We start from the raw sequence: 12,688 nt of genomic DNA, 5'->3' as shown, positions 1-12,688 counted from the left end.
TTTTTTGCAAAAAAGAATAGTATTGACCTATGGTGCATTTAGAAGTAGAAATTATGCTCTTCCATTGTTTTCAGAATCATGTCAGCCATCCTTGGCCTCCAAAATCAGCCAACACCATTTTTGAGCTTAGCTCCTTATTGCTGAGCAGCCATGTGCTTCCAAATTCATCAGAATTATTCCACTGAGGTGGAGGCCACCATCAACTGCCTGGTCTACATGCATCTGCAGGCCTTCTACACCTACCTCTCTCTGGGCTTCTGTTTTGACCACGAGGATGTGGCTCTGAAGAGCCTGGGCCACTTCTTCTGCCAGTTGGTGGAGGAGAATTGGGAGGGCGTCTATTGTCTCTTGATGCAAAACAAGTGTGGTGGCTGCGTCCTCTTCACGATGTACAGAAACCTCCTAAATGAGTGGGGCAGGACACCATGGAAGCTGCCAAGGTCCTACAGAGGAACCTGAACCAGACCCTTTTGGATCTGAATGCCCTAGGTTCTACCCACAGTTTTCATTATCTGAAAAATCTTTATTTTTGCCTTTAATTTTAAAATATATTTTTTGTTGAATGTAGTCTTCTAGGTTGGCAGGAGTTTTCTTTTGTACTTTTTATTATTATTTTTTTATTGTGGTAAAATATACATAACTTAAAATTTAATAGTTTTAACTGTTTTAATTCATTGGTACTGAGCACATTCACAGTGTTGCATAACCATCATGGATTTCCACAACAGTTTCATCCCAAACAGAAATTTTGTACCTGTCAAACAATTACTCATTCTCCTTTTTTGTGAGCCCCTAGTAACCTCTAGTCTATTTTTTCCTCTCTGAATTTGTCTATTTTAGGGGCCTCCCATAAGTGGAATCATACTGTTACTGGCATTGGGGTTCTTGGGTTCCCCAAGATAGAAATCGAGAGGAAATCCCAGAGAAATTCCCAATCAGATTTTATTAAGCTTATGCCCAAGCACAAGGGAGATAGCACAAAGGAAAGGAAGGTCTTCTGAACTGGCTCGTGGGGGTTGGGGAAGGACTGGCTCTGCTTGGCTTGCTTTTATATGCTGGGGACAAAGTGGGCTTGTGCGAAAAGGCGGCTGTTTTGAAAAAGGCAGGCTTGCAGAATTTTCCATTTCAGTGTTGGTTGACTTCCTTTTCCAGCTGCATTGCCTGGCACTGTGGGAGCAAGATGGCAGACTGCTCATTACTGCCACCCTAGGAAGGTCCCATAGTAGTCAAACCTTAATCAACTGCACCTGCAGGTCAGTAGTTTAAGCAGGTAGTTAGAAGGGAGGTAAAATTAGATACTGCATTTTTGAATGGGAGTGAAGGGGTGGTGACATTTTTGTGGTCAGCTTACCTCAAGTTTCTTTTGACTACCTGGTCTTCACTTCGGTTCCTGGGCATCTGGTATTTTCTATTTTCAGGCCCAAGTTCCTATGCTGTCTCAATACAATGTTTGTCCTTTTGTGTCTGCCTTTTTCACTTAACATAATGTTTTCAGAGTTCACCCATATTGTAGCATGTTTCAGAATTTTGTTCTGTCTTATAACTGAAGGGAGGAAGGGAGAGGGAGAGAGTGATAGGAACATCAATGATGAGAGAGACTCATTGATCAGCTGCCTCCTGCATGTCCCCCATTGGGGACCAAGCCCACAACCTGGGCATGTGCCCTGACTGTGAATCGAACTATGATCTCCTGGTTTATAGGTTGATGCTCAACCACTGATCCACATCAGCACTTTTGATGATGCCAGTACATTATCTTCTAAATTACTTTCTTTCTGATTGGAAGTCAGGTATTATTTTTATCATTGCTTCCTTGTATGCGATGTGTTTTCTTTTTTCTCTTAACTGCTTTTAAGGATTATTCATTTATCTTTGGTTTTCAGCATTTTAAACATGATATGCCTAGGTGTGGTTTCTTTGTGCCTGGTTTTTACTGTGCCTGTTGAATCTGTGGGTTACAGTTTTTAATCAAATTAGGAAAAACTCAGACTTTTTGTTGTTTGTTTGTTAGTGTCTTCTCTCATTTGTTTCTAGGATTTCAGTTCTACTTACATTAAAATATTTTGTGCTTCCACTTGTTATTGAAGCTCTTACTTTTTCATCCTTTTTTCTCTGTGTTTTCTGGATTCTCCATAGAAATAGAACTAATAGAAGATATATCTATCTGTTTGTCTGTCTGCCTATCTATTTATCTACTCATCTTAAAAGACATATTATCAATAATTAGTGGTTATGGAGGCTGACAAGTCCCAAGATCCTTAGGGTCAGTCAGGAAGCTGGATTTTCAATCCAAGTCCAAAGGCCTGAGAATCAGGAGAACCAGTTATGTAGTTCTAGGATGAAGGCTGGCGGGTTTGAGACCAGGAAAAGCTGATGTTTTAGCTCAAGGACAGAGGCAAATAAAAGTCCATGTTCCCGTATGAAGGCAGTCAGGCAAAAGAAATTCTCTCTTACTTAGGGGGGAGTCTACCTTTTAGTTCTATGAATGCTTTCAGCTGATTGGATAAGGTCCACCTACATTAGGTAGGGCCGTGGTCGGCAAACTGCAGCTCGCGAGCCACATGCAGCTCTTTGGCCCCTTGAGTGTGGCTCTTCCTAAGCCTTAGGAGTACCCTAATTAAGTTAATAACAATGTACCTACCTATATAGTTTAAATTTAAAAAATTTGGCTCTCAAAAGAAATTTCAATTGTTGTACTGTTGATATTTGGCTCTGTTGGCTAATGAGTTTGCCGACTACTGAGGTAGGGCAATCTGCTTTACTCAGGTTACCAATTTAAATGTTAATCTCACCTTCATCAAACACACCTTTACAGACATACCTACAATAATATTTGACCAAATATCTGGGTACCTGCTGCCCACTCAAGTTGAAAGAAAATTAACCATTGCACTTTCATTTGTATGAATTCTGTTCAATTGTCTTAAAGTTCACTAATCTTTTCTTCATCAGTGTCTAATATTAATCTTACTTAATGATTTTAAAAATATAAAATATTTATAGCTTTCAGTTATAAAGTTCCATTCTTAAAAAATAATTTACATCTCTCTTTTGAATTTCCCATGTCTTCACTCATTATACTCATTGTTAACATATTTGTTATTGTTATTTTTAAAATCCTTGACTACTAATTCTAAAATCTAGGTCATCTGGGTCAATTTATTTTTTTTTAGTAAAATTTATTGGGGTGACATTGGTCAACATGAACATATAGGCTTCAGGTGTGGGTTTCTATGTTATAAGATCTGTACATTGTACCTTGTGTCCACCACCCAAAGTCAAATCTCCTGTGGGTCAATTTCCATTGATAGATTTTTTTTTCCTTCCTCTTGACTCTGGATCACATCTTCCTGTTTAGTTGCAAATCTCATAATTGTTTATATTGCAACTCAGGCATTGTGGATGATACATTTTAGAGACTATGGATTTGTTATCTTCCTTTGAATGATGTTGAGTTTTATCCTAGCATGTAATTAAATTATTTGCAGATAACCTTGATGTTGTCACAGCCTGGTTTTAGGCTTTGTTAAACTGAGTCTATTTTAGTTTTGTTTTTAATCCTAGACTTGTTTTCTTTCAAAGCTTTTATATATTTTACCCTTATTTTAAAAATGTGTCTTTATTGTTGAAAGTATTACATATGTCCCTCTTATTTTCCCCATTGGCCCCTACTACCATCTCCCCCCCACCCCCACAACCCATGCCCTAGGCCTTCACCACATTATTGTCTGTGTCCATGGGTATTTATTTATTTATTTCTAAGATATATGTATAGGCCTTTCTGGGGTTTCCGTGGAAAGTCTCAAACTTTAAACTTTGTCTCTCCTACGGTGAGCATTTACCAAAACTCTGTCAGCATTTTTGCTGTTGTTTTCCTTCACTCTACTCTAGGGAACCCTGTAGCCATTTTCCATTCTTTTATCTTCACCTCTGAAATTCTGATCTATATGTATAAAAGCCTAAGTGACTGTTCGGTCAACCAGTCGCTGTGGTGCTCACTGACCACCAGGGGCAGACACTCAATGCAGGAGGTGCCCTCTGGTGGTCAGTGGGCTCCCACAACCAACCTCCTGCAGCCAGCCAACCTCCCGCGGTCCCTCCCCTCGGCCGGCCGGCCCCAGTTGGCCTGATTGGGACTGGGCAAGACAGTCCCATCAGCCCCGATCACCAGCCAGGCTGAGGAACCCCATCCATGCATGAATTTGTGCACCGGACCTCTAGTTAAATATATAATAGACCTTTTTACATTATCTACCCTGTTTCTTAATCTTCTGTGTTTTTCATCAGTTTATCTTTTTAGGCACATTCTGGATAAGTTTTTTCTCCTCAGGCTTTTAATTCACCAATTTCTTTTTTTATATCCTGTCAACTACCAAGCACATACATTGAGGTTTTAAATTTGGTTATCTGCTTTTTCATTTCTAGAAGTTCTATTTTTTTAAGAATCTATAATTTAATTTACTTTGTAGTATGAAATATAGATGTATTCATGTTTTTTGTTTACTTTTTAATCATTATAAGGACACTTGTTTTATATTGTGCCTGATAATTCCATTATATGTGGTACACATTGGCATTTTTTCTTCTTATTATTCATGGTGCCTCTTTTCCATGGTTATTATCTTTGACTGTATGGTTATTATTGCCCTTAAATAATTATTTGTGTAGACTCACCCATGGCCTAGGATGAAGGTGTCTTTTTCCAGATGTTATTTTTTGCTTTTACTTTTGCCAAGTGTGTGTGCACTGTGAATGGAAAAAACACTATTTTTTCCCCTTTTACTTGCATACTACTGTCACACTCACAACTCCCTATATCACTTCTGACATAACTTGTTGGGGTTTTCTACACTGACCAATTCTCTGTACCATCCGGGTGTCCTGCAATTCAATTTAATTCTGACACTAACTGGAGTTAGTACAAACCCCACAGGTTAAGGGCTCGGTCCCATAAGATTGCACTTCCCCTTTAGATGCCAATCGCAAGCCTGGGTTGTCACCTGTGCTTCCAACTGACTGGCTATACGTTAGAAGTTCCCATGGCCCCCTTTTTGGGGTTTGATTAATTTGCTAGAGTGGCTCAGAAAACTCTAGAAAACAGTTTACTTACTAGATTACCAGTTTATTACAAAGCATATTAGAGGATCTGAATGAACTGCCAGAATTAGAGATAGATACATAGGGCAAGGTCTGGAAGGGTCCTGAGTGCAGGACCTTCTGTCCTTGTGGAGTTGGAGTGTACCACCTTCCCTACACATAGATGTATTCAGTCACCTGGAAGCTCTCCAGGCTTTGTCCTTGAGGGATTTTTATGGAGGTTTCATCGTGTAGGCATGATTGTTCATTAACTCAATAGCCAGTGCCTATCTCCTTCCCCGAGGATGGGATAAGGCTGGATGAAAGTTCCAAGCTTTTAAGCATGGCTTTGTCTTTCTGGTGACCCATCCTCATCCTGAAGCTATTCAGAAGCCCACCAAGAGTTGCCTCATCAGACCAAAAGACATATCCTCCTGGAAATTCCAAGAGAGTTAGGAGCTTTCCGGAACTGGGGTCAAAGACCCAATGTTAGGATAAAAGGTGATCATAGTACTCTTATCACCTAGGGAATTATGAAGGTTTTAAGAGCTCTGTGCCAGGAATCAGGACAAAGACCATGTATTTTCTATTTCACACACTATTAATCAGAATCTACTTAAACTTAGTTAAAAGTTTATTATTCCCTGACCTGCCCAAGTCACATGTTTGCAAATCTATACAAAGGACCCAGTCAACCCAAAATTTCTTTCCAATATTCCCCATCCCCCTTTTCTCCCTCCTCTTTCTACTCGCCACCCCCCTCCTGTCATGCCATAATCGAAGACAGTCTTGCTTGAATGTACTTGGTATTGGGATAGAGAGTAAGTGCAGAGTTGCATAGTTCTGGCCAACCCTAGCAGTGTGTTAGCCCTTCCAATACCCAGTTTCCCACACTTGGAAGTTCCTCCACTTTTAGTGAGAGAACTCCCACTTTTAATGGGCTCTGGGCTTGATTTACATCTCTCCTTGATGCCATTATCAGAAAATGTTGCTAATATCTTCATTGTTATAGTCTACTTTGTAATTTCTCATTTGTCAGTTGAATCTAATTGGCTGTTTATATCTGTATATTGTTTTATATTTTTAATTATTATTATTTTTTTGCTTTTGGAAGCTCTTTTGGTTCTTCTTAAGTCTTCCTAATCACTTTATCATCTTTTCTTCCTTAGTTATATTTTCAGTATCATCCCTTTCTTTCCATGAGCATAAACATGTTTTATAGTCTGCATTTGATTATTTCAGTATCTGAGGTCTTTGTAGGTTTAAATTGAATTATGCTTGCTGATATTTGGCAAAGTTTTATTCTTGATGGTTTATTTCTCATGTGTTTTGTGAATTATTTTAAATTATGGGCTCATGTTAATTGAAACGTAGGAATTCTCTGAAGTGTGGTAAGTTAAGGTTTTTTGTTCCAGGGAGTATTTGCATTTGAATTTTAGGGGTTGTTGAGGCACTAGCACATTGAGATAATTTTTGAGTTTTTTTTTTTTTTTTTTAAATTTTAGGTCACTAAAATGAATTCTTCTCTAAACATATCTGAAAGCCCTTGGTCATGAATTATCTAGAGAGACTTTTCCTCCCTTGCATATAAATCTAAGGCTGAGACTTGCAAGTTTCCTTTTTCTTTGCATATGGTGGCCTTTTATGATTTTCCCTTTTACTGGGCATAGCACCTTTTGGGGTTTGTTTCTTTTTTGTGTGGATAATCTTCAATATGTTTCCTTGAGCTGCATTGTCCCCAGGTTTCATCTCTTGTCCTTTATGCCAAGAGACCTTCAAAACCAAAGTGGGTGGTGGTATGCATTGGCAGATATCTCTGGGTAGCATATACTACTATATACCCTCAGGACTTGTGTCTCTGGATTTGACTTTTTTCTTCTTTAACCTAAGGGTATTTGTCTTATTTTCCTAGCACTTCAGCATGCATTGAAAAGCCTCTTTTAACCTTTTATCCAACATTCTTAAGGATTTGTCCTGAGAAGGCTCTACAGGATATGGCATCTGCCTCATTGCCCTAATATTTATCAAATGTCATTTTTAATGTTTCTTTTATAGGATTCAGTTTAGCTGCATTTAAAAGAAACAAGAGGAAACTAGAGCTGGCAGAAAGGGTGGAAACAGATTTCATTCAACTAAAGAAAAGAAGACAATCAAATGAAAAGGTCAGGAGGTATTTGAAATATTAATTATTAATGTATCATAATGATATATTTAATTTGCATTTAGATATATAAGCTTTAAAGTAGTATGATCCAGTAAAAATATTATGCATGCCACATACATCCTTTTAAATTTTCCAATAGTTACATTAAAAAAGTAAAAATAGGCAGGTGGAATGAATTTTAATAATTTATTTAAACCAGTGAATCCAAAATATCACTTAAAAATGTAACCAATGAAAAAATTATTAGTGAGCTATTAAACTTTTTTTTTTTTTAAGTCTTCCAAACTGGTGGGTATTTTACTCTTCTAGCACATCTTAATGATGACACTGAATTTTCATTGTAAATATTTGGTCTGTATTTGTATTTCATAGTTGAAATACAAATTGAAATACACTGTTGAAAAAGTAGTTTACATAACAAGTTATTCCAAACACACTTAAAACGTTCCCATAATATAACTGAGTATATGTTAAAATTAAAATTAATTAAAATTTAATAAAATTAAAAATTCAATATCTTATTTGCCCTTACTGCATTTTAAGTGTTCAATAGCTATATGTGGCTGATGGCTACTGATTTGGGCCTTGCAGCTTTAGATAGTGACTCTTAACATGGCTATTCGGGGGGTAGAGTATGTTACAAAGAAATGTATATGTTGTGTTCATGTAGGGTTTTGTATACATTCTAATTGCAGGTTTCTGTTTCTCATTGTTACACATTCTTTGTTTGCATTTTATGCATTTGTGTACCATCATGAGTCCATGTGTGGCATTTCTTAGGTGTTTGGAAGTTGAAAACCACAACATTCTTGGTCAGTCTATGGCTGGGGGGTTCATTAGCACATAGTTCGTGATGGGTGTCTCACATCACAGTCATTTGATGTGCTTTGGCATCTTATTAATACTGGTTCATGCTTTCTGTCATAGTTTTATGTGATTTACACACACACACACACACATATATGCATTATAAATCATCTTTCATAGTGACAGATGTTTTCCCAGTGTGTTTCCACATTGGACAATTAATAAAAAATTTGGTTCAAATCTTTTTATTTTTTTTTGCTAGAGAAAAGTAGGAATTTAGGAGGAAAATGAACATTTTAATAAGTAGATCTTGGTGAAAGTAGATAACAGTGTGGTTCTGTTTCTTGTTTTTTTTTTTGCATCCCCTGTGCTGTCCGAGTGAGAAAATTTAGGACTTTTGTTCTTTTAAAAACGTGTGATAAAATTTGCATACAATGAGCAATGTAATCATTTCTAGAAATGTATACACCCATATAACCCATGCACCTATCCAGCTAGTAGAAAATTCTGGTTCCTCTATACTTCTTCTCAGCCAATCATAACTTGCCTACTTCTATTCTTGTCTCCCCTTTCAATGCATTCTCCACACCGGAGCCCAAGAGAACTTTGTAAATGTGGATGAGATAACATTGCATCTCTTCTTTTAACTCCTCAATGGCTACTCATTATAGTGTGATATGGAGTAGCTTAGATGTCAGAGGTGGAAGTAAGTCTCAAAGAACAGTTCTTCAGCTAGAATGATTGATAGAGATCTCTCTGAGGGTGTATAACATTTGAGGTGACATCTGAAAAATAAGAAGTGAGCTTATGCAGAGTCAGTGGAATAGTGTTCCAGGCAGAATGAACTGCATGTGCAGTGGCCCTGGTGGGGATTTGTCATGTTAGAGGAATGGGGAAGAGGGTCAGTGTGCCTAAAGCAGGGTAGGCAGGGGCGAGTGGTGAGATGAAGCTGGAGAGGAAGGTATGTGCTAGCTCCTTTAAAATCCAGTAGATCATGGCAAAGTAGATATCCGCTGGGAGATGATGACAACTTGGACTCTGGGCAAAGGGGATGGAGATGGAAAGAGGTGAATATATCTAAGGTATATTTTGAGAGTTCCTGAAAGACAGGAATTATTGATGCCTTAGATATTGGTAAGGAAGAAAGAGAAATTAAAGCTTTTAGCTTTAGCAGTTGAGTGTTGTCATTTACTAGCGTGAGGAGGGCTGGGGAAGGTTTGGCTTCATAATGATAGAGTGGGAAGTGGAAATTAAGAACTTTCTTAGCCCATATCCCCTTAATGGACTTGGAATACCAGTGCTTTCCATTTTCACCATAAAATATGTTACCTGATGTCAGCAGTACCCTAAATACCCAAGCTAATAGACCGTCTTTTAGTGTGCCATGTTTCTTTACTTCTTCCAATTGAATTATATGTCATCTAGGGCCTCATTATGCTCATTATTTTTATCATTGTAATTGCATAACTCATTGTCTCATATACACCAATGAATATTGAGTTTAAAATAGTTATTTTTTTAAAAACTAAGAGAGTTGTTTGTTTGAAAACTAACTTGAAAAATAGAGTTGGTTTATAAAGAAAATGCTATAGAATTAAAAATGAGCAAGCCAGCTGTAAAAGGTTGAAAAAAGTCATAAAAATCTAGAGGCATTCTGCATTCAGAGTGCATATTAGTGTCCTTATGTGCTTGTTCTATGTTAGATAAAATGAAACTTGAAATCATGGGACAATTCAGTGTGTTGTAGATTATACAGGAAAGATGACATGGAACATTTATTTGTGGGCCCGCATTCAAAGAAAAGACTTTAGTCTCATATGAAAAGATTGACTAATGAATGAACCTTTGTGTTTTAAATAAAATAAAATATTTAAGGAATGTGGGTGTTGTTTTTTTTTATTTCCTGCTTCACCCAGAGAATTTTCAACTTTTAAAAATTTCAACCAGTCACTCATCATACTGTTTAAGAGGATTTTCCATAAAACACTTGATGTGGCATGAGGAAAGATTAATCGTTGAGTTTGGTATATGGGTCTGAAGCTTATGCAAAGGTCAGGAGGGAGATTCCCATTTGGAAATTATTGGCATCGAAAGGAATATAAATATATGTGGCTGGATGAGCTCACTTCTGAGTGAGAGTAGACAGAGCTCTGAAAACTGAACCTTAGGCAAGTTCAACATGTACTAGTGGGAGGAGAAACTAGCAAAGGAGAAAGAAGAGATAGCCAGTGAGGCAGAGATACAAACAGGAGAGTGTCTACTAGGAAGCCAAGAGAGGAATGTTTCAGTCAGTCAACACCTGGTTCAAATGCTGCTGAGAAAACAGCGAAGAGGACAGAGAACTGGCCATTGAATTTAGCACCTCAGACTGTGGGCCTGGATAAGGAGTTTCTATGACAGAGTGGATTGTAGAACACTGTGGGCTGGGTTGGTCAGGGAGAAGAAGGATAGCAATAGCTCCTTTGAGAATTTTTGACGTGGGGGGCGGGGGAAAGAGAGAGAGAGAGAGAGAGGGAGGGGAGGGGAGGGGAGGGGAGGGGAGGGGAGGGGAGGGGAGGGGAGGGGAGGGGAGGGGAGGGGAGGGGAGGGGAGGGGAGGGGAGGGGAGGGGAGGGAGGGGAAGGGGAGGGGAGGGAAGGGAGGGGGAGGGAAGGGAAGGGAAGGGAAGGGAAGGGAAGGGAGAGACAAAGGAGAGACAAAGGAGTCAAGAGTCCAGACCATTGCCAGTTACTTCTGTGAATTCAGTGAATAATTTGACATGTAGAGTTTCAGTTTTCTTACTTTGGAATGGATTTAGTGTTATTCTGCTCTCTAGCAGGGCTGTTATAAGGAGCAACAATGATAAGGGTGTTCAAAGGCTTGGTGGCTGTCATTGCCTTAGCCAGACACAATAGTCTTTGCTATTGTAGCCTTCATTTTTAATGTCACTCAGCCTAAAAGAAAGAAAATTTCTGCCTAGTTATTTACACTGGGTGGAATCTTGTAATGGAGAAAGAGAGTGGTAAGGAAGGTAGGTAGAGGTGGGTTGAAAGGTTAAATTCAGGCATGATTCAAATGGAGTTGTTGGTGGCTAAACAGTACCAGGTGTTAGACCGGTGGAGTCAGACTGGATCTTGGTTCAGCAGCCTCGGTACTTGAGTTCTGGCTAAGAAAGAATTCAGATCCAAAACTCAAACTATAAGAGAAAATTTATTTAGAAAGTCACAGAGTTAGAAGAAGTGAGTGGGAGCAGAAATGGGCACAGGAAACAAGTTACAGAGGCAAAAGAAGGGCCCTTGGAGCTTAGGAGAGAGGAGGGTAAAGGTAACACACCTGGGGGTGGGAAGAAGAGGAAAAGGAGAAAGGCAAGCTCATGCTCTCAAGAGTGATTGTCCCACTGGGTCCTCTAGTCTTTTCATATATATATATATATATATATATATATATATATATATATATATATATATTTTATTGATTTTTTTACAGAGAGGAAGGGAGAGAGATAGAGAGCTAGAAACATCAATGAGAGAGAAACATCGATCAGCTGCCTCCCCACTGGGGATGTGCCTGCAACCCAGGTACATGCCCTTGACCGGAATCGAACCTGGGACCCTTCAGTCCGCAAGCCGACGCTCTATCCATTGAGCCAAACCGGTTTCGGCAAGTCTTGAGGGTTTGTATCTGGAAGTTTCAGGGGAGAATCCCAACAGAATATTCATCAGCTTTCTAGGTGTTTCCTTTCAGAGTTGTGGTCTTGACTGCTTGGTCAGCACAAGGTCAGTGGGTTTTTAGTCAATGCACCTGGACCTGAGGTCAGCCATGGCATTGCTTGTCTGGTTTTGCTACTTTTCTGGGCCTGGAGCTGAAACACAGCTGAGGCCTAGATGTTATCCCTCAGGGTTAATGCTTAAGGGAGTGGTTTGTGCAAGGGACCAAATGGGAGTCCCATGAGGCCACTCTTTGAACTCTTGTTCCTCCTCTCAGGGGAGAAAAGGTCATGGGATGGTCCAGACCAGCGGTCCCCAACTTTTCGGACCTCATGGACCCCCAGTGGCCCTCGAACTACTGATTGGCGACTGCTAGTCCAAACTGTATGACCAGCGATATGCTAGGGGAGGAAAGGTCACCCTGGGGGTGAGGTCCTCGTTTTCCCAGTTTTGCCCCTTGCTGGGTACCTGCGGCTTTTCACCCTGGTGGCCTCCTCTACCTGGCCCATCATCCTTGCTCTGCTCATGTCTGTCTAACTGCCTACCACGGAGCATTTCAGATATCTGAAGTGAAAGAAAAACATTTTTTATATTCAGAATAAGTGAACTGTAATGCATACAAAACTATGTGTGTGACATTGGCCTACAAAAATAACTGGGGCCTAGCCTCTGCCTTTAGGGAAGGGTGCTGGCCAGAGGCTTTGCTTTATAGTGTGTATGTTACCTTGGCAAGTCTTGTCTCATAGTGAAGATAATAAAACAGGCTCCCAGAAAGAAACACCACCTGATATGAACCACTTGGGCAAAAATAGAGACATGGCAGGAAAGGACAAATGGCTGTTTTCTACATCATCCTGTATTTAGTTTTTTTCTCCCTGTCCTGTCTGTGTAGTTTCAGTATAGTTTTGGTTAGCCAGCATTGACTAAATCTGGTACTACTGTTTGTTGTGGCTACA

General features: G+C 39.4%; 1 protein-coding gene across 16 annotated transcripts in view; it reads left to right on the top strand.

Annotated features, from left to right (window-relative positions):
- Positions 1-12,688, top strand: part of TASP1 (taspase 1) — a 256,206-nt gene that overhangs the window by 74,237 nt on the left and 169,281 nt on the right. For all 16 annotated transcript variants that reach the window (XR_004969959.1, XR_004969958.1, XR_004969960.1 and 13 more), the window contains one exon: positions 7,132-7,238. Coding sequence is in view for 13 of the 16 variants with exons in the window: in XM_036322238.1 (XP_036178131.1) it covers positions 7,132-7,238 (107 nt within the window). In the remaining 3 variants the exon portion in view is untranslated. The remainder of the gene's footprint in view (positions 1-7,131; positions 7,239-12,688) is intronic.

This window comes from Myotis myotis, unplaced genomic scaffold (genome assembly GCF_014108235.1).
Source record: "Myotis myotis isolate mMyoMyo1 unplaced genomic scaffold, mMyoMyo1.p scaffold_m19_p_9, whole genome shotgun sequence".
Classification (NCBI taxonomy): Eukaryota; Metazoa; Chordata; class Mammalia; order Chiroptera; family Vespertilionidae; genus Myotis; species Myotis myotis.
The sequence above is the reverse complement of the archived record's forward strand: the minus strand, read 5'-3'. Positions and strand labels throughout refer to the sequence as shown.